Source organism: Lodderomyces elongisporus, chromosome 4, assembly GCF_030384665.1.
Source record: "Lodderomyces elongisporus chromosome 4, complete sequence".
NCBI lineage: Eukaryota > Fungi > Ascomycota > Pichiomycetes > Serinales > Debaryomycetaceae > Lodderomyces > Lodderomyces elongisporus.
In genome coordinates this window covers 195,161-216,635 of record NC_083676.1, presented here as the reverse complement: position 1 = coordinate 216,635, position 21,475 = coordinate 195,161, and the positions used below count along the sequence as shown (strand labels likewise).

Here is a 21,475-nt window from a genome sequence, read left to right as displayed (position 1 = left end):
AATAGAGCGGCGGAGGTAGAGATCGACTTTATTATTTATATAACTTGGATGAGTCACTAATGTAAATACACTATGATGTTGTTCATTGCACAGAAGTTTTACCCATTATTCCAGAGTGCTTATTCTATAGAAATGGCTATTGAAACCTTTGAAGATAACACTACGGTACAAAATTTGCTCTTTATTTATTTCCAGCCGATCGCTTATCATTACATATTCAAAATGGACCCTAATGCTTTGGCGTATTTGATCTGTTATAAATTAAAATAACTTTTTAGGAAGAATAAAAAAAATTCTACTTCAACCCCGTGTGTTTAGCAATCCTTTACTCGAATCTACAGTATGAATTTTGCAGAGATATTCCCGTCCACAATGTTAAAGTGACGGCGCATAGTTTTCTTTGATCTATGAATGAATTCCTTTAAATCATTACCTGTTTTTTCTTTTCCAATTTAGTTTGAATTGTTTGTAATTTAGCATTGAGCAATAGTTTGGACTACTTGTCGTTGATTTTTTCTATGTGTGGAATAACATTACAGAGTATTATATAATTAACCAACTCTAAATCAGGATGATGTTTTGCTCATCAAAACAATTTCCAAACTTGTAGCTTTGTCAAAGTGTCTTTCCCTTTATTGGAGGTCTAATAAACTGGCATGTAAGAATCTTCAAATATTTGTTACATATAGACGTACTTTTGACTCATGAATGTTAAAGTAATGGATTACTTTCTCAAAGTAAAAGTCTTGTTTAACTTCCATAGGAATTGAAATTTTTTGGCTGATTCTGGTCCAAAAAAAAGAGGACAAGAAAACAAGAAAAAAGAATACAGAGATCATAGTGAAAACAGGACCCAATTCATGAAAGAGAAGAACAAAATTCAGAATAAAACCAGGTACATTATTAAGAAGAACATTATTGAAAAGTACATAGTAAAAGCAGTCGAAAATAGAGGCAGAATCTACCATCCCTATCTTACCGACGTTTTTAAAAAAATGTCTTTTTCACAGGTGCCACAGCATATAGCCTTTTGCAAATAGACAAAATTAGTAATCCATGATAGATACGAGCTTCGATCTATTTACAATCGGGTATATGAATACATCTTGATGAAAGAGTATTATTGTGCAAATACAGAAATCAGCTGTTGCCGATCCGATCTTTAAAGTTGTTAATTTTTCGTCATTTTACATCAAATTGGGTTTTTTGTAAATATATATCGTCATATTTAACATCTTTTTCGATGCTCCCATCCTTGTTCTTACTTTGCTTAAACATTTGATTCTTCTCAATTATTTGTTTTCGTGTTCCTTTGTTCCTTTCTTGTTTCTTGTTTTTAATTATCAATATCAGGTTTCCATATTCTTGACCTTGATCTTGATGCCACAGTTTTATTGATCAAAGAAAAAAATAAAAAAGAAAAAAACAATTCCACACAAAACCCTGCCACACAAGATGCTTTATAAAAAGAAAGTACAATTCAGCTTAAACTAACTTAAAAGAAAAAGTAGAAAAGATCAAAAAAAAACATATATAGAAAAACGTGTTGGTCCTTTCTCTTTTTCCTTAAATACTCCAAAATAGAAAATAAATCAATGACAGTAAAGAGACAAAAGAAGGAAAGAAAACCAATTATCCTCAATGCCTTTGACATGGCGACTCCTGGGTTACAAAGTCCTGGTTTGTGGAAACACCCCAAAGATAAGTCACGTGATTACAATACAATCGAGTACTGGACAAACTTAGCGCAATTATTGGAGCGAGGCAAGTTTAATGCATTATTTATTGCAGATGTCTTGGGACCATACGATGTGTATAATGGGCCGAGAAACTTAACAGCTGCTGCGAAAGCAGGTGCACAATGGCCCATTAATGAGCCTTCAGCAGTTATACCTGCCATGGCGGCAGTTACGAAAAACTTGTCTTTTGCCGTGACTGCAAGTACAATTTCAGAGGCACCCTACCACTTTGCTAGAAGATTAGCTACATTGGACCATTTGACCAAGGGTCGCGTGGGGTGGAACATTGTTTCGTCGTATTTGGATACTGCGAGTCGGAATTTGCTCAATGGTGAGCCATTGCCACCACACGATGAAAGGTATGAGAAGGCACAAGAGTATTTGGAGGTGATCTACCAATTGTTTCTTTCTTCTTGGGCAGATGACGCGGTTAAACTTGATGTGAAGAAAGGTGTCTTTGCTGACCCAGAAAGGATTCGTGAAATTAATTATGACGGTAAGCATTATAAAGTTCCGGGCCCTTTCATTTCCGAACCAAATCCATATCAAAGATTACCAGTGATTTTACAAGCAGGAGCAAGCACTAAGGGGTTGGAGTACGCAGCAAAGAATGCCGAAGCAGTGTTTATTAATGGGATGACTCCCGAAGGGTTAAAAACCAAGATTGATAAATTGAACGATCTTATTAAAAAGAATGGGCGGAATCCCGATGATGTCAAGAAAGTGCAATTGGTTACTGTAATTGTTGCACCAACTCATGAGGAAGCAATTGAAAAGTTCAACGATATTAAACAATATGCAGATGCCGAAGGCGCACAAGCTTTATTTGGTGGATGGACAGGAATCAATCTCGGTGAATATGAATGGGATCAAAAATTGGATGAAGTTGAGAGTAATGCTGTAAAAAGTATGGCAGAAATGTGGACAAAGCCTTTTCCCGGAGATCCACCAGATTTGGAGAAGACTAGAGCGTATATTGCTGATAAGGTTTCCGTTGGTGGTAGTGGTGTGTTGTTTATAGGGACGCCTGAAGAAGTTGCTGATGAAATTGAAAATTGGGTCGATATCTCTGGAATCGATGGGTTTAACTTCACATATGCCGTTACACCAGGCACGTTTGAAGACATTGTTGATCTTTTAGTTCCTGAGCTACAAAGAAGAGGACTTGTTTGGAAAGACTATCCAAAAGAAGGATTGTCATTTAGAGAAAACTTGTACGGTATTGACCGTGAAGATGCGACGTACTTGAAACCTGACCATCCGGCTTACAATCTTCGGTGGAAAAAGGGTGAAAGTCGCGAAGAGTTTGAAGAGAAATTAAACAAGGCGTTGAAGGATAATTTTGGAATAGTTTAAAAAAGAGTGGCTCAAATGTTTGATATGTGAATAATCTGTGTTGTGAGAATTTATATCACCGACTTGCAAATATCTTTGTAATTCTATAGTGTACCTTTTATCATTTTAGTTTTAAATTGTAACCGAATTGTCTTCTTTTGCTCATCCTTTTGACAACCTGTTTTTGCACTTTTGTAGTTGTAGGTAATTGAATCCTGGCTACATAGCATATGGAAATCACAATACAATAATTGACTTTGTAGAGTTCTTCAATTGATATGGTTACATCACAACTCGCCACAATTGGTGCATATACAACGTAATAGAAGAGAAAAAAGTAGTGTATTATTAAATGTTTCCACTAATAATGTTTCAATGATGTGTTCATTAAGCACATTGTAATCGGGTCGGTAAAAATGCGACAAGACTCTAAATATTTATATATATATATAAATGTCTGTGTATATGCATATTTTTGTTATTGTCCGTTTTTTTTGTCAAGAGGAATTTTGCATTGAGTGATTTCGCAGCCACAGTTGCAAATCCCGCACACACCGCACACACTTCACCCAAGCGTTAATTGTTTAATCATGCTAAAGGCCAATTTCTTATCAATGAAAAACGATTGTATACTCAATACGGATCTATATATATATATATATATGTTTGTACTGGGAATTAATATATAATCTATTTTGGTTCTTTAGAGGTAGTTTGACATAATTTAAATCTATATATATATATATTTATACACCCACACATTGCAAAGAAGAAGAAGAAGTAAGAGAAAAAAAATGCCAGTGCAGTCAAGAAATTATAATCTCAGACCTTTTAAAGAGGCACCTTTATCCACCAGTTCTCTTAAACCTATTGAACTTGAGTCAATAGATCTTTCGTTGTACAAAGATGGTCCTGAAAATCTAGCTTCAAGGAAAGTACTTGCTCACAAGATTGAAAAATCACTCTCTACGTATGGGTTCATTTCCGTTATCAACCATGGTTTTGCTGCGGAAAAATTGGAGTTATTGAAATCCGTCGCACAATCGTTGCTCGAGTTACCTTTGGAAGAACAAAAAAAGTACTTGGCCGGCGCATTAAAATCTGATCTAGAAGATAGAACTAAATCGATAGGTGCTGAGCGTGCATCTGGATTTAAACCAAAAGGTTATTGGTCTATGAGGAATGGTGTTGTTGACTCCATCACTCATTTCAATTTCAATTACATGAACCATTCGAGGTTCTTTGATGAAAAAGAAAATAATTACCCAGATATTGTTAAGGAGTATTTGACTGAAATTGCAGAATACTATAGGTTTTTGCACCAGGATACTTTGAGAAAAATCTGTAACTTGTCTGATATTGTATTGGAGCTACCGGAAGGTTTCATCTATGATAAGTTTTATTCTGTAACAGAAGGAGAATTGGAAAACTCTGGTGGTGGGGCTGGACGTTTTATGCTTTATGATGCAATGGATTCTGAAGACCAGAAGAAAGTGGATGGGACATGGTTAAGAGGTCATTCCGATAGTGGTGGGTTTACCTTTATAACATCGCAACCTATTCTATCGTTACAAATACGCGATTACTATACCGGCAAGTGGAACTTTGTAGGCCACACTCCCAATGGTTTGATTGTTAATATTGGTGATGCGATGGAATTCATCACAGGTGGGTTCTTCAAATCATCCATTCATAGAGTCGTCAACCCACCAGATGACCAAGCTGGGTTCAGACGATTGGTATTAATATACTTTTGCAAACCAAAAGGTGATGCAATCTTGGATCCGACTGCATTGAACTCTTCAAAGCTCCAAAGATTGGGATATGTCAAACCCAAGGAATGGGAGATAATTGATTTTAAAGCTTGGAACAACGAAAAGTCTCGTTTGTTTGGCAAGTCAAAAGTCAATGATACACAAAGTGAAGAGCCCAAATTGGTATTATTGTATGGACGATTGCACGAACGTTGGCACCAGGCAGAATCAAATTTTAGTTTGGAAGAGGCTGAGAAGAGGTTTGAAATTCTTAAGATTGATGTTTAAAATTTATATTAAAATTTTATTATTTATTTTTATTCTTGTTTTCTATTTCTCTGTAATTTAAATTCTGTATTCTGTTTTTTTTTTTTTTTTTGAATTATCGCCTTGTTCAGTCATCTTCAAAAAGCTGGGATTTATAAACTATAATTTCAAAAACTAAATAAAAAGGGGGAGGGAACAAAAAAAAAAGAGAGAGAATAGTAAAAAAAAATGGTGAACAAAAGGGGTACGTAAATTGAAAGGAAATGAAAAGAAAAAAAAAGTTATCTCACAGGCAATGGTCATCATTATATTACCAATATCGTGGCAGCATACCGCTTGGTTAAAAGATGTATTTGATAGCAGAGACCAAAAAGTTGACAGCCCAAATAAAAATAATCTTTCTATAAGTTGAGTTGGAGATGATTTTGGTAAAAGTGTTTTGAAGGAAACTGGTCAGGTTCAAAGCTGAGAACAACGAGTCCAACGTAATAATTGAATCGTTGATGATTGCAGTTGCTGCTTTAACTGCAAATGCTTGTCCATCAGAAGTGGAAACAATGTCATCAACAACCGAAACACCAAACCCAGAATTGTTTAAGGATTCACAAACTGTTTCAACGTTGGCAACAAGACTGAGCAAGTTGATCAACGAAGCCCAAATTGATTGTTGAACACCTCCAATGACGCTACCAATGAGATCCAATAATCCTCTCTTGAAGATGGTTCCATTCTTGTATAGTGCCACAATGATGTTCCACAAACCAGGAACGAGTGAATAATTGATAAAGAATCTCATAACAATTGACACTGCTAAACCTGAATTGTCAGCAGCAGATAACAATGTAGGCAAAGTGTTTTGTTTAATGTATTGCTCAATTGCAGTGATTGCTTGTGGTTGCGAAAGACTATTGGTAACTAAACCATGAACAATTTCCACACCAACACCAGACTTGTTCAAAGCTGTGAATGCGGCAGTCAAAGCTGGGTTAGAGTCTCTTTTGGACAAATCACTAGAGTTTGCAACATTTGGTGCACCAACAGCAGCAACGAGCTGTTTCAAGTATTGATCAATCTCGTCATATGTCTCAGTACTAATCCCACCATAATCCCTTCTTTGTAATTGCAAGTCATCAAATAGCAAAAAGTCAACAGCTTGGGCACTAGCATCTCTCTTTTCCACAGCTTGAACATCAAAATTGATTGCAGGTTGATTTGCAAGAGCAAATGCAAAGAATATAAATGAAATTAAAGCTGAAACAAACAACATTTTCTTGTATTGCAAAGTTGACTATTGAAAAGACGCTTTAATGGATGATGGTGAAAAAAAATTTTGAAAAGAAAGAAAGAACGAAAGGAAAAACAAGAATGAAGAAAAACGCAAAAGGAACAATTCTTTTCTTTTCTTTAAATATTTCAATTAGTATTTTCATATAATAGGGATATTTTGTGCTTTATATAGATAGATGAGTAGACATTTATCAATCAGTCATTACCTTTTGTGCTAAGAAATCTTCATCATAAACTCTAACCTCATTTGGGTAGAGTAACTCAATGTATCTAGTGAATGATTTCCTATAGTCAAATTTCAATTCTCTTTTTGTTTAAATTTCTTTATTTTTTGCAACTTTCAACAATGAAAATGAAATTCGTAGTCCAAATAACCAACATTAACATCAACAAAAAAAAAAAATTAACCATGATGAACTTTTGTGTCACAAAGCATTCTTTGCATGAAAGACTGTTGCAAAAAAAAAAATGAGAAAAAAAAAATTTCTTTACCCTTTTAGGCAATAAACTTCACCAACACTCGCAACCATTACTATTACGATTACCAAAACCAACTCTCCCCATAGCACCTCCCCCCCCCCCCCCACTTGCTTCTTCCTACAAGCATCAACAAAAGTCATCAAACTAGTCAAATGTATGGATTTGGAAATTTACTTTTCTCGTAATTCCAAGATTTTACGCTTTTCAACGATAGCGTTTTAATCTGCTCAACAACAATACTATTGAAACAATAGACAATTAACCTCAACCCCACTTGAGTGGAGGCGTTTTTATGATCAGGCAAAAGAGAGGAAAAACAAACCGTATATTTGTTTTTTTTTTAAGTGAAATTTGTGGTTATCACAAGACTATTGTAGCAAAAAAAAAACTGAGGACGATGAGAAGAAGTTTTTGAAATGAAGCTTCAACACGTGTATTGAAGATTGCTTCCAATTTGGAATTTTGTTTCTTTTTTTTTTGGATTTGTTTTGTTTAGTTTTGTTTTGTTTTGTTTTGTTTAGGTTTGTTTCATTTTTTTATTTAAAGGAATGTTTGAGGACAAAAAACTACCTGTTTCTTTGTTCTGTGGTAAATACGAGTATGCGATGACCATGTAGTAAATTTGTGGCACCTCCAACTGCAATGGAATGAGTACATATTTATTGGTGCATATGTACTTTGACTACAGTATTATCGTCACTTATTATTTTATTGTTTTATAATGATCTCTCCTCATTCTTTCTTTTTATCCCCTTCCACCCCCCACTACATTCACTACATTCATTCTCTATTGCCATTTAACTTTATATTGTTTTTGCTCATTGCTTTGCTCAAAACTCAATCTTCGTGTTCGTCGCTTTGTTTGAAAAAAAAGGTTAAACTTAGATTCACAATAGAACTCAACCCTGCCAAGAACCAACCAATGCCACCATACCCTTGATGATCCATCAGTGTCATCACTTGTCCCCAAAGTAAAGGCGAAATAAATTTAGCTAGTGCTCCACCTGTGATGGTGTATCCATTGACAACAGCCCTGTGTCTTTTCGGTGTTGCTCTATGTATAGAAAGAACTATTGGTGGAGAGGTTACAGAAGCTGCATATGCAATTAATGTACTTCCTAGGTAGAGCAATGGAGTGGATGGATCCAACTTGGAACCAGTATACTCTGAAGTTGTAAATATAATCAATGGAAGACATGCAAATAGCCAAAACAAAATGAATAAACCAAGTCTAAAAGCAAATAGTAAATTCATGTGTTTGTTGATAAACGGAAACAGGATTGCTGCTGCAATCACACTTAATACCCCAGTCATCGAAAGAAGCTTTCCAATATCATTGGTCTTGAACCCAAAACCACCCCTAATATGAAAGGGAAATTTGAGTGATTTAGCATCAACCGTGCTGGCAAGTAAAACAGGAAGAAATTCTGTGTATACAATATATTGGAATGAATCTAGACAACTGCATAATATGCGTACAGTAATAGGCCACTTGAGCACAAAATCCTGCTTTTCTTGCTTGTCTTCATCGCTTTCAAAAGATGAGTTTCTGGAAGTCATCTCAAATTCTTCATACTCATCAACAAATCGTTGACTTCCTTCATGCTCAAGGTCATGCCCAGATTCAATTACGGGCTCGTGCTCGCGTGCGATAAGACTCTCGTGGGTTTCATCAATTGAAATGTGGCCGGCTCTTATTAAGTTGAGCACTTTGTTGCCCAACTCGAGTCCACGATCTCTCCGTCCTTTAAAAGCAATATTGGTTTCTTTTAAAAAAAGACATCCAATTAGGGCAAATACTAGAATAAGCATGGACACAACGATGTTTGAAAATGCAAATGGATATCTGACAAAAAAAGGTATGTCGTGAGTCTCTTTGTTGCCGCTGCCACCGCTCCCAATACTACCCATCACGTTAGCCTTTTCATCAGGGTTGTAATCTCGAAAATGATCGACGTTTGTCAATTTACCAGCCATATAGTAACCTACAGCTTTACCCAAAGACCAAATAACAGATAAGTTGGAAAATGCAATTCCTTGATGTCGTTTCTCTACTGCAATCTCTCCAGTTACTGTTCGCATAATTGAGACATTACCATTCAATAGACCCATCAACATTCTTGAAATAAAAGCCATATAAAAGTTTGAGCTAAACCCAAATAATATCATCGATAACGCCGTACCGATGCATCCAAGAAGAAGCACAGGTTTTCTTCCAAATTTGTCCGAAGCTTTACTCCATTGGACTATACTGAATAGTTGAGCAAAAGAATATGCTGCGGCAAGGTAGCCTGAGTATCTTGACACATCGGAATCGGTCTTGACAATACCAAAGCTTTTAATCATGAAATAGATATAAGATAAGTAACTTGCAAATGCAATGGGTTCGGAAAGACTAAGGATGCATACTATTCCCATCTGGAAAATGGGAAAGCCGCTCAATTGGTCGCGGATTGAAGGGTTTTCGTGCATCTTCTGTCGTGACAAAGGTTCAAGTGTTAATTTCAAACTGGACTACAAAAAAAAAAAAAGGGAGCAAAGAAAATAAGAAAGAAGAAAAGAGCTTATAAGAATGACAATTGAGAGGAAACAAAGCCCAACTTTTGTTGCAAGCTTACACGGTTTTGTCAGCAAGCGTTTTCAAAATTTGATACAGGATGTGAATTATTTTTCTAAGGAAATTGGTAACAATAGAGCAAAGTGCGGTTAGGAAATTTGATTGTAACAAAATATTCTTCTTACTTCCTTCTCCTCCCCCCCTCCCCTTTATTTTCGCCTTTTAATTCCGCGAATACTGTGTTGAGCCACAGTTTTACAATTAATCAAAGAAATATACATATATATATATCAATAAATCAATCAATCAATTTATAAGAATAAAGAAGGGAAACAGAGAAAAAAAAAAAAAAGAAATCCGATTGCTTTGAAAAATTAGCTCTATTAATTCTTTGATTTACCATAAAAATATCTCCTTTCAACTCTCTATCAATCTTCTTGGTCATCATTTTCACTGAGAAGAAAAGTAACTCCCAAGGCTGCAAGAGATACAAATCCCAATAACCACCAGCTTAAACCTCCTAATCCTTTTAAGTCCATTTTTGTCATTATAAACCCCCATATCAAGGGCGATACAAACTTGGCAAGGGCTGTACACGAAATTGTATATCCGTTTATTACAGCTCTGTGCTTTTTGGGTGTTGCCCGGTGGATCAACAATGTTACTTGTGAAAATGTTATCGAACCAACAAATGAGATCATAAAACCGTTGAGGTATAGTAACGGCGTGGCTATATCGTAATTTGTCCCCAAATATTGCGGGATTGTAAATATTGTTAATGGAAGAACAAAATAAAACACAGGAATGATAATTAGGCCCAATCTAAATGCTTCAAGAACAGTAAAGCGTTGATTTATCGCAGGAAATAGTAAACTCACAGCAATGACACTTGTAAGACCAGTTATCGATAACATTTTACCGGTGCTTGCAGAGTTCATCCCAAAACCTCCTTTTATATGGAACGGTGGGTTTAAGGAATCAACATCTACTGACTTTGCAAGAAATACTGGTAAGAATTCGGTATAAATAATGTTTCCGAATGAAATTAGGAAATTACAGGCAATACGCCAGATAATGGGCCAAGTGAACAATGACAGAGTGGGAAGAGATTCCCCTATATTCTGTTCCTCCATTTCCTCTTCCTCTTCCACTTCCCTTTCTTCCTCATTATTATTGGTGTTTGCATTCAATGTCAGCATCTCAAAGTCATCTGTTTCCTCCTCTGGGTACTCGTCATCGCTATAATCATTATGATTTCCAATTAAATATTCAGATGCCTCATCTTTTCTGATTTTCCAATCTCTGTCTGGTACTTTTAGCCCGCAAATCTTCTTCAACCTATCTCCTATTTCCAAACCTCGGTCCCTCTTAACTCTTTGTTTTTCATGAGTTTCTTCCAAAAAAAGCCACCCAAAAGTGGTATGAATGAGTATTATGAAAAATATCACAACATTTGGAAAAGCGAAAGGAAATTTCTTGAACAAACCTAAGCCAGTCAGTGACTGTGTACTTGTCGGTACCAGATTTGGTACCACAGTTGGTATTAGAGTTGTTTTTAATGTTGGCGTCGATGCTAGCACGTCTTTCGATACCAGAGTTAATTCTTGATTATCCCTTTTGTAGTTTCTAAAATGGTCTACATCAACCAAATTACCAGCAATGAAGTATCCTCCAGCTTTTCCCAACGACCATATTAACGACAAATTTGAAAAAGCTATACCTTGATGTCTTTTTTCAACTGCAATTTCACCAGCCATTGTTCTCATTATTGAGACATTCCCATTTAAGATCCCCATCATTGCTCTTGCGCACAATGCCATGTAGAAATTCACACTGAATCCAAAAACAAGCATCGACACGGCTGTTCCTAAGCATCCTAGCAATATCATTGGTTTTCTTCCATACCTGTCCGAGGCCCTGCCCCATCGAACAGAGGTCAAGAATTGGCTGATTGAGAATGCGGAAGCAAGGTACCCCGTATATCGCGAAACGTCAGCATCGGTCTTGGCTATTCGAAAACTCTTGATCATGAAAAAGATGTACGAAAGAAAACTGGCAAAAGCTATCGGCTCGGCTAGCCTAATGATGCATAATATCGTGAATTGAAAAAATGGGAAACCATCTAATTGTTCCTTGATGGTAGGTTGGGTTCTCATTTTTGGAATTCGGTGCTTTGTGGGCTCAAGATTGTCTACATTAAATCAGAACATGGGAAATAAGTAAGGAAAAGAAGGTAAAAAAAAAAGAGAATGAAAAGAGAATTAAGAGAAAATGAAAAGAGAATTAAGAGAAAATGAAAAGAGATCATAGGGCATATTGATTGCTTTCCATGGCTTAAGTTCTGATAAAAAAAATTTTTGCTCTAAGGTATTTGACTAATCTGAGGGTGATAACCAATATGAGGGACATGGAATTATAAACAATAGAAAAACGAAAAAAAAGAAAAAAATATTTACACATACCAAAATTTAATGCCGCATATATATTTAGAAAACAAAATGAACGGAATTGACAACTAATACACTCATACCAAGTTGAAAGAGAAAGGTAATGTTTCGTCTTAAACTTTTTCAAGTTCCGCAAATAAAATCGTCCATTTCAAAGTTTTCGACTAACGTAGATTCAACCATCAAAAAAAGAAAAAGAAAATAGGAAAAATTGTCCATTATTAATTAATCCTGGTGATAAGTTATTGATAGAAGAAATAAACAACTTTACTTTCATCAACCCCTTGACATAAGTAACGGATCTGGTCCGATTAAAGGTACGGATTCGTTCCGTTATGTTCTTTGAGTCATAATTAGTGCGAAAACAAAACTAGAGGAAAAAAAAAAAAAAAGAAAAGCAAATATAGCAGAGTGGTACGGAAATAACTCCGTATTGGGTAAAGTCTACTTATCTCCGCTACAATTAAGAATGTGCTACGAGATAGTGAAAAAAATGCAGGTTTTTATTTTTTTTTGATTCTTCTGTTCGTCCTATCTGTCAAACACTAAATGTGTTCATTCTGTCCTTTGTTCGTCATACAACAAAACTGTACGCAACAATACTTCAAATCCATTGTGTACTTCCTCAGGAGTGCTATACTCCTCTGGAGTGTGAGAGAGACCATCTTTTGATGGAATGAATATCATCGAAGTAGGTACTCTCGTACTAGTAAAGCAAGAATCATGGCCTGCTCCACTAACAATTTCTCTTACTTCGTCTTCTTTAAAAAGCAGCAAAGCAGCTCGTTTCACAGTTTCAATGTTTTTCGAATTGAATTTGATAGCCTTTGATGTTGTAATATTTTCAAAGTTAACGGTTAATGGCTTTGCAAACTTTGATCCAATATTTTGCTCAGCTATTTCTTTAGCTTTGGTTTTGATCTCGTTCATGATACTTTCAAGAGCATCATCTTCGACATGTCTTACGTCTAAGGAAAAAGAGACTTCATTTGGTATAACATTGACCGATGCGGGTTGTAAATTTAAAGTTCCGACAGTGCCCAAACCTCCATACTTTTCAGCTGTCTCGATTGCCATTGTAATTATCTTTGATGCGGTTAGCATGGCATCAGACCTTGTGTTCATTGGTGTTGTACCTGAATGAGATGATCTTCCTTTTACTGTAATCAAATTCCATTCAAATGCTTGGCCCCCAACAACAACCCCAATCTTTTTGTTTTCGTTTTCCAAAATCGGACCTTGCTCAATGTGGAGTTCAAAATGTGCTGCAATTGGGTTTTGCTTGTACGATGCCAAAGTTTCACCAGCATATCCTATCCTTTTGAGTTCATCGCCAAATTTCTTGGGAGTTTCTTCTAATGAATCCAAGTTTAAACACGTTTCCAATGAAACTTTCTCAGCCCACACTCCGCTTGCCACCATGCTCATGGGGAGCCTTGCACCTTCCTCATTAGTCCAGTTAATGAGTGTGATGGGATACTTGGGAACAATATTGTTTTCCTTTAAAGTTCTCAATACTTCAAGGCCACTTAATACTCCAAGTATACCATCATACCTCCCACCAGTGGGCTGTGTATCCAAATGTGAGCCAATTGCAGTAGGTAAGCCTTCATTTTGACCAGGAAAAGTAGCAAAGATGTTACCAACTTGGTCAACTTTAATAGAACATCCTAGACTGGTAGTTTCCTGAACAAACCAATCGCGCACTTGTTTATCCAAATCCGTCAAAGCCAAACGACACACTCCAGTTTGCGTTGGAGACTCTGTGCCCCAAACACCATGAGCACCAAACTTGGCAGTCTCGTGAATCGTGTTGATCAATCTTCCCTTCTGGATCTTGATTGAGCTAAAGTTCATTGTAAAACTAAATGATTATTGATTCGAAATCTGATGTGGTATTAATCAATGGTGAAATAAGAAGAGGACCAAATAAGCAGCAAGAAAAGAAATAAAAAAAAATTATAAAAAAAATTATTTAAAAGCTATTCAGAAAAATTTCATCCATTTGCTATCATATATAAATGTATCATTTCGATCGTTATAAAACTCTATGTTGTTGACAATAAGTGTTGGTTAGCGGGAAAAAATATAGAGAGTGTGTGTGTTGATGGGTGGGTGGGGGAGAGTTTAATTCTTTTCTTATCACATCAAAATACCAAAGATAAATAAAAATGAAGAAAACGTAGAAAATGTGGGAAAATGTGGAAAAAGAGGAAAAAGAGGAAAAAAGATTCCGTTTCTGTAATTTAATTTTTTTCTCAACCTGCTGAATCGAGTGATAAGCGCGGAATTATATCTTCTTTTTTTTTGTATATTTATTTTATTTTTCATCTTTCAATGTAATTTTGGAGGGGGCAGAGGAGGAGGAGGAGGAACAGTTTTGAAGGTGGAGGAAACAACAAGGATGGAGGTGGCTACCCGCTAAGATAAGATTAACCACAAAGCTCATTGTATTGTTTCTTCAGAATTATGCTCTTTTTTACCAAATCAACGCTTTGCAAAAAAAAAAAAAAAAAATAACTTGCTTAAATACAATCTGCTAAATAATTGGAAAAGCCGTAGAAGTAAGTTCATAGCTCATTAAGTACTTTTCTTGTGAAATTGACGACTATTCCCTATTAATGCCTCATAGAATCTTGCACTTATTGGTAAACAATGTTTTCAGCTGGTTACAACTACTCAAAAGATTATTGAAAACACTTGTGCAAGACACGACCTCAAAGTTGCAAAAGCACATTGATGATTAACCAGCGCAAAGTATGAGAGAAAACATCAGATAAAATTTGCAAGAATCACTCTGGCGAAATATTGCCAATAAAAGAGAAAGAGAGAAGTCCTTTCTACTTAGACTACTGATATTAAAAGTGTTAATGTTAATTTTAACATTTTTATATCTGTAAGCTGGTTACTATTATTGTTTTCTTTCTGTTCCCTCTATGTCTCTCTGTTCCCTCTATGTCTCCCTCTCTCTCTCTGTTGACTTAAACTATACCAAAAAGAACTTCTTCTTTCCTCAATTTTAATTTGTAGCGTTTTTTTTTTTCAACAAGTTTTCCCAGAAGTTAAACAAAAGCATTATTGCTGAGTTTCCAATACATTAACTAGAAGAGAAAATAAAATAAGATAAAATAGAAAAAAAAAATCAAAACACTTTTCAAAACAACAGCATTAGCCACTGGCGTTGTCACTGCTTACCTTTCCATCATTTTTCTTTTCACTGTCCAAAGCACTTCCTTTATTTGTTTTTGCGCTGGCTTACTAAAACAAAATCTCCCACATGTGGCTTTTTATTATCAAGTTGATTCTTTGTACACTTTGCGGAATCGCAGGATTTCGGTAGAGAGAGAGAGAGAGAGAAAAAAAAAAGAATTCTGAAATGTCTATTGTAGTCGTGTATATCTTACAAAGTTTCATTTCTGTGTAAGTTTTATTTTGATCAACTTAGGCAATTAAAAGTAAAAAAATTAACCTGAGATCCCTTCACTAACCCCCCTCTCGCTCCCTTCCTCGCTCGCTCGAAAAACCCTCGAGATTATCGCTATCGCTATTATCATCATATTCATAAATATATATCGAAACGACCACCTAATTAGCAGTTGAAGGCACAACATCCGCAATAGCACTTACAAAGTGTATATACACATCCAGAGTTTAAGTTTCAACAGTCTATCGTGGGCTGTACCAGCCAAATCTATCGCTTAATCACACATATTTCTATACTTTTTTTGTTTATTTTTTTGTGTATTTTTCTTTTTCCTTTTCCTTTCCAAAAGGCTGAACAAATCCACACATTCAGAGCTACACTCACCCTTAGCTATAGACTTTTTAATTTGAATTTTGGGCTGGTATTCAACATCACACAACCACAAAGACTATCGCTCAACTCTCGTGCCCTTCACTTTTTAATCACGCACACACACACAGACACACACACACACACACCTCTTTTATTTTCCTTATTTCTATCATTTGTTGAGAGAGACAACGGTCAGAGGATTTTTTTTTGACAACCATTTGCAAAACCACTCGTGGTAGTTTTCATCATTTGCTGTTCATCAAGAGCTTGATACTATCGCAAAATACGCTCGCTAGTTACAATACATTCGTCACTCGCTTTAGTTTTGTAAAGTACTAAATTAGTAAAGATTGTTGAACCCGTTTTCATAATGAATATAGACTTTGACCAGTTGACTCGAAATCTAGCGGATACGTCGCCTGTATTCCACCAAACACCATCATTTGCATCCAACACCAATCAACGTGGCAGTCAATCGCATCAGTTTACATTCAATCCAGATGATTTTTCAATCAATGATTATGCGATAAATGATTACTCACTAAATGAATCATCGATGCTTTTGCTGCTGCACCAACAACAGCACCTGCAGCAACAACTACAACTACAACAACCACAACAACTACAGCAACCACAACAACAACAATTATCCTCGTCAGCATTTCCTCCTAGTGAACTCCTAGACTTTTTTCAAGAGCCAACATCACATGCTATAAAAGGAGCTGTATCAAGTACAGGACAAGCAATTAAACCGCAACCACCATATTTACAGACTCCAAAGATGACGTCAAGTCCAATAATGTCTCATCCTATGGGCGGCTCAAACTTTTCCAACTACAACACACCTGCAGTGCCGCAATCTGCAACTTTTGCAAATAATTCATCAAGTCAAGTAAATTTAGCAAACCATTTCACGCCTGTCACGCCAACCGGCTGGAATACACAGACTGTCTCATACAATATTTTGAACGATACCAATAAGATGATGTTGACTACGCCCAAATCTGCCCATACATTCAATCACTCATCTCCACAGTTTACGCCTCCTTCACAAGCACATTTTGCCTCTATGTCTAACATGATGATGGACTTTACCAGTCCCACCATCGGACTTGGAGTGAGTAACACCAGTAATACCGTCAGTAATGGTTTCAATGATGATCCAATACCATTTGTACCGGAAGACCCAATTTCCGAGGTTGTGCCTGTCCTGCAACGAAACAGTGATACTTTGTTGAATAATGACTCCTTACAAACACAATCACAATTACAATCATATCAACTTTTACAACAACAACAACAGAAGCAGCAGCAGCAGCAGCAGCAAGTGCAGCAACTGGTTCAGCAACAGAAGTTTGAAAACTACAAAAAAGAATTATATGAACAAAAGCGCTTGAAATCACAATCAGAACTGAATTTACCTTTGCAATACAACTTTGTCCATCACGTGGATGAGTCGCAGATGCTTATAGATCAACCACATTCTATGATAATATCTAATTCTGGTGTATCAACAGAATCATCAAATATTTCACTACCCTCGCAATCTTCACAACCAAAACGTAAATCGATTGCAAAGCCTCTAAGTCAGTTGAAAAAGGCAAAATCTACCTTGTCTTTGCGAAAACATAGTCAGAAAGCATCTGTTCCTGAAGAAGAAGTGCTCCACAATCAGGAACTTTTAGTGCCGAGCTCCAAACATGGTGACTCGCCCACAACGATTGAAATGCAAAGTCCTAGATCATCGTTTGAAGACGATTTCTCAGCATATCAGACTCACGAGAATAGCATTACTGCTGAGGAGCTATTGAATTCTGACATTTTTGATCTGTACCCTGGCCTGAATTCAAATGTGTCGACAAGTTCCGTAAACTCAAAGAAACAAGAAGTATTCTATGATGCAAAAGAAACTCAACTGGTGAATAGTAGCCAACAGACAATGGAACCAACGAGTAAAGTAAATCCGGAAACCCCAGAAAAATTGGGAACAATAACAAACTCGGGAGTTGCAACAGGCAAATCATTGTCTTCGGTACCTGTTAGCGTTGCTCATGCTACTACAGTTGTTCCATCTACAAATACAACTTCCAAAAGAAAAAAATCATATACTTCTTCTTCTTCCTCCTCTTTGTCCTCCCATGCTAACATTTCCAATACCCCAACATTCATTGTTAATTCAAAGTTACAGTGGACAGAAAACCAAAATGCAAAAATCAAATCTTCATTATCGCTGCAACTGAGAAAACTGTCGGGAATCAGCACTGGTAATTCATCATCTTCATCTTCAGGTGCAACAGCACCGGGTGGGACTGGAGGAACAGGAGGAACTTCAGCAAAGTCGACATCCTCATCATCATCTTCATCTGCCACGGCTGCACATTTAGAAATGATAAAAAGGATGCCTGTTTTTGCTTTGAGTAATCATTATTCTTTTGTTTATGAAAATGTGGAATCGATTTATCTGGATGAAAAGGAAAAAGAAAAAAAAGTTGGAAATGGCCAAGCACGTGGCCAAGTACGTGACCAAGTAAAAAGTGATGACGGTGGCAATTGCAAGAGCAAAAATGATACTTTTTTTGCAAAGAAAACAGGAGGAGGAAGAAATGAGAGTGGTAGAGAACCGCTTTTTTTTGACGAAAGGAAGAATAAGAAGGACAAGGATCGAGTTGGAAAAGCTGAAAAAAGTTCTGGACCTTCATATAATTTAAAATCGAGCTTAGTTGAATTTCAAGTTGATTTAAAAAAATGAATTATGGAAGAAGAGGAAGAAGAAGAAGAAGAAGACGATGGAAAAGAAAGAAGATGAAGAAGGAGTAGTGGTAGGTAATGAAAAGTAAGTGAAAGAATTTCGATGAGAAACTACTAGGAAAAAATGGGTGCAGGATATGCTGGTCATTGATTGAGGTTTTTTGGAAAGTTTTTTTTTTTAAGAAATATTTTAGTTTTAGTTCTTGATTATATAAGGTTGGGTGGATGTTGTTTTTTTCTTTAATTTTTTTTTTGGTTTGTTGTTGTTTTTCGGTTTCTTTGAGTATTTAATTGTGTTGTTTGTCGTTTATACTATCAAATTGTACTACTTTAATTTAAGTTTTGAAAAAGCGTTGATGATTAATAAAAAAAAGACTTTATTTCTAGTACCTGGTTATCACATATAAAAGTCAATGCTTGTGGGCAACAAATTTGATTCGCAATTTACCAAAGAATATAGCAATACCACGATATTTGTTTTTGAGAGTGCAAGTGAATTGCTAGCTTGGGTAAATTTAATACGATTCACTTTCATAAACGAAAAGAGGAAAGAAGAAACCAACAAGAAACAATAAAGCAATAAAAACAATAAAGCAAAAAGCAAAAAGCAAAAAGCAAAAGTAGAATATCTTTATTAAAGTCTAGCTCTTCTTATATAAACTAACACTTTACTGGCCATTTTATTCACTCTCCATTACAAATCCTTGTCTCTAGGTACATAACTGTTCTCCAATACTGGTTGTGTTCTAAAAACCTGCCTCCTCGATACAACACCTTCGTAGTTGTATGCAACCATCGTAAGTCCCACTGGAATTATTCCCATTGTAAGAATTGCAAAGAATGCAGATCTTGGCTTAAAACGAAAGTATTGACCAATTTTCTCCTTGGCTGTGTTGAAACGTTGCAATTCTCTATCTGGATGAAGTGTTCCTGCCATTATCTATGTGTCTGTATTTGTGTCTGTGTCTGTGTAGCTAAATGTGAAAAGATCAGAATGGTTGATTCTTCTATAGTGGTGGTTGCTGTGTTGTTGAAAGATGCGCTTTGCAATTGTAAAGGGTATCCAAAGTTATAATTCGTTCCGCAGTGTAATTCGAATTTCTATTTGATTGATTGGTGAGGGTGCGAATAGAGATTATTGATGATGAAACAAAGGGAATGAAAAGAAAGAGAAAAAAAAAAAAAAAAAAAAAAAAGAGGGAGAGAGAGAGAGAGAGGAAAAAACAAATATATCTTACAAAGTGGATTTTGGAGAATACTTTTTGTCGTTAGTGTCGTGAATTTAGTGAATTTTTATATAGTACACTTTGCGACATTGATTATAAAATGTAAACATTGTTGTAGACAAATCTAGGGACGTGATCCATTCCAATGTATATCAACCGTTAGAACCTGCAACTTATCAAAGATAGAGAAATTAATTGATAAGCACATTGAAAATACCAATGACTTCTACCTACCAGGATCCACGAATAACTGCACTAATTACAGAACATTTGGGCTATGCACCGCTCAAAGTCATTGATGAGGTCATTAACGCCATGAATAGTATCACTATTAAAGGGATCGAAGCATTTGAGAAATTCCTCTTGGATCTCCATTCGGAAAACAAGATTCCTCAAAGTATTAGTAAAGACGATATTTACAAGGGTACATCAAAGCTTGAATTGCTTTTGCAGAATAACATTGATGTTAGTTTTGATAAGTACGAGCTATACTGCTTGCGAAATATATTCTCTATACCGCCAGATTTGGTTCAAGGTGGATGGATTAGACTCAAGCATCTTGAGAATGTGGATTTCACCAATGTCAAGAATTCGCATATTGTCAAATGGGAATATGATCAGCAGATAGTGAATATCTATGCCAGGATCGAGGAAGAATTATTAACGAGAAAAGTAATTAAATTGCAAATGATTAAAGCCGAGAAGATCATTGAGAACTTGAAATATATCAAGAAAAATTTACTACCACTAACAACTCTAACAAACCAACAGTGGAAGCTTTCTGATCTGGTGGTTGATAAAAAGATTGATGATAAGCAAAGTGAATTGAGCGAGGGGGAAAAAGAAACTGAGAAAGATTTTGAAAATGAAATACTAGAGAAGGAGAGGCTAGCGTATGAGAAAGCAGCACCATTAAGAGAATTATACAATAGTCTACAGCCTATTGAACAAACGTTGGCTGTTTTGCAAAACGAATTGAATGAAACAATTGATAGTGTGGCCAACTTGAGCAAACGACTAGACGATGATGTAACGAAACAGAAAATTGTGATGCGGCCCAGTTCAAGAGATAAGTTTATTGAGAATCGAAGTAGGCGAATAATGCAGCGATTGAACTTGGTGGATGGACTAATTAACACTACCACTACTACTACTACTACTACTACTAACGTTGCTGGTGCTGGTGCTGGTGCTGGTGCTGGAAATGGCGAGAAGAGTTATGGTAGTGGTAGTGGTAGTCGCCATGGTATCGACGCTAATACCACAGGTAGTACTGCCAAAAGACTAGTATTGCAAAACGATGTGGGACTGGATATGGATATAGACTCAGATATAATTATGGAAGAAGAAACTACAACAGGTGGTGTTGCAAAGGAATCAAGTGATGGGAAGGCTCTTGCCAATCTAAGGGATATTGCGAAAGCTATGTAATGAAGCGTTGTGACAGAGAACTGTAACAAAATATTCCAACGAGTCCTTGTTTTAGACTAATGTAAATTATAATCGACCAACAAATAGTTAATGTATCGCTTTCTCTGTATTATTTTTGCAACTTAATGTGTATATCGTAACTGGTAGCTCTCGGTGTTTACTTATGCTTGTGGTGCCATTAAAATTTGTATGGATTGAAAGCGAGAGCAGAAAACTAGAAACTGGAAATTGGAAATTGGGAGATACGACATTGCCGTTTTTCTACGTCAGAGCTTCCGAAACTGCCTTGAATTCAAATCAGTATATTGACAAACACTGGTCAGTAGATTTTGTTTTTTTTACATTTTTTTACATTTTTTACATCTTTTTTTTTTTTTGCTTTGAATCAGCACAAGCAAACTAGAACAA

At 36.1% G+C, this 21,475-nt stretch overlaps 9 protein-coding genes across 9 annotated transcripts; 4 read left to right on the top strand and 5 right to left on the bottom strand. All coding sequences in view use genetic code 12, as the record gives it.

The window, feature by feature from the left end:
• Positions 1 to 1,595: 1,595 nt before the first annotated feature.
• Positions 1,596 to 3,095, top strand: PVL30_003228 (uncharacterized protein; the record flags this gene model as incomplete). The annotated part of the gene is made up of 1 exon (XM_001525776.2): positions 1,596 to 3,095. The coding sequence occupies one exon, from the start codon at positions 1,596 to 1,598 to the stop codon at positions 3,093 to 3,095; it is 1,500 nt and encodes a 499-aa protein (XP_001525826.1).
• A 773-nt stretch (positions 3,096 to 3,868) lies between these two features.
• PVL30_003227 (uncharacterized protein) lies at positions 3,869 to 5,116 on the top strand (the record flags this gene model as incomplete). The annotated part of the gene is made up of 1 exon (XM_001525775.2): positions 3,869 to 5,116. One exon carries the CDS (start codon positions 3,869 to 3,871, stop codon positions 5,114 to 5,116), a length of 1,248 nt encoding a protein of 415 aa, XP_001525825.2.
• A 319-nt stretch (positions 5,117 to 5,435) lies between these two features.
• Positions 5,436 to 6,362, bottom strand: PVL30_003226 (uncharacterized protein; the record flags this gene model as incomplete). Its single annotated transcript, XM_001525774.1, has 1 exon — positions 5,436 to 6,362. One exon carries the CDS (start codon positions 6,360 to 6,362, stop codon positions 5,436 to 5,438), a length of 927 nt encoding a protein of 308 aa, XP_001525824.2.
• A 1,337-nt stretch (positions 6,363 to 7,699) lies between these two features.
• On the bottom strand, positions 7,700 to 9,334 carry PVL30_003225 (uncharacterized protein; the record flags this gene model as incomplete). The annotated part of the gene is made up of 1 exon (XM_001525773.2): positions 7,700 to 9,334. The coding sequence occupies one exon, from the start codon at positions 9,332 to 9,334 to the stop codon at positions 7,700 to 7,702; it is 1,635 nt and encodes a 544-aa protein (XP_001525823.2).
• A 513-nt stretch (positions 9,335 to 9,847) lies between these two features.
• PVL30_003224 (uncharacterized protein) lies at positions 9,848 to 11,575 on the bottom strand (the record flags this gene model as incomplete). Its single annotated transcript, XM_001525772.2, has 1 exon — positions 9,848 to 11,575. One exon carries the CDS (start codon positions 11,573 to 11,575, stop codon positions 9,848 to 9,850), a length of 1,728 nt encoding a protein of 575 aa, XP_001525822.2.
• An 846-nt stretch (positions 11,576 to 12,421) lies between these two features.
• PVL30_003223 (uncharacterized protein) lies at positions 12,422 to 13,723 on the bottom strand (the record flags this gene model as incomplete). Its single annotated transcript, XM_001525771.1, has 1 exon — positions 12,422 to 13,723. One exon carries the CDS (start codon positions 13,721 to 13,723, stop codon positions 12,422 to 12,424), a length of 1,302 nt encoding a protein of 433 aa, XP_001525821.2.
• A 2,309-nt stretch (positions 13,724 to 16,032) lies between these two features.
• PVL30_003222 (uncharacterized protein) lies at positions 16,033 to 18,411 on the top strand (the record flags this gene model as incomplete). The annotated part of the gene is made up of 1 exon (XM_001525770.2): positions 16,033 to 18,411. The coding sequence occupies one exon, from the start codon at positions 16,033 to 16,035 to the stop codon at positions 18,409 to 18,411; it is 2,379 nt and encodes a 792-aa protein (XP_001525820.2).
• Positions 18,412 to 19,104: 693 nt separating this feature from the next.
• On the bottom strand, positions 19,105 to 19,347 carry PVL30_003221 (uncharacterized protein; the record flags this gene model as incomplete). The annotated part of the gene is made up of 1 exon (XM_061119453.1): positions 19,105 to 19,347. One exon carries the CDS (start codon positions 19,345 to 19,347, stop codon positions 19,105 to 19,107), a length of 243 nt encoding a protein of 80 aa, XP_060975436.1.
• A 508-nt stretch (positions 19,348 to 19,855) lies between these two features.
• On the top strand, positions 19,856 to 21,067 carry PVL30_003220 (uncharacterized protein; the record flags this gene model as incomplete). The annotated part of the gene is made up of 1 exon (XM_001525769.1): positions 19,856 to 21,067. One exon carries the CDS (start codon positions 19,856 to 19,858, stop codon positions 21,065 to 21,067), a length of 1,212 nt encoding a protein of 403 aa, XP_001525819.2.
• Between the last annotated feature and the right edge of the window lie 408 nt (positions 21,068 to 21,475).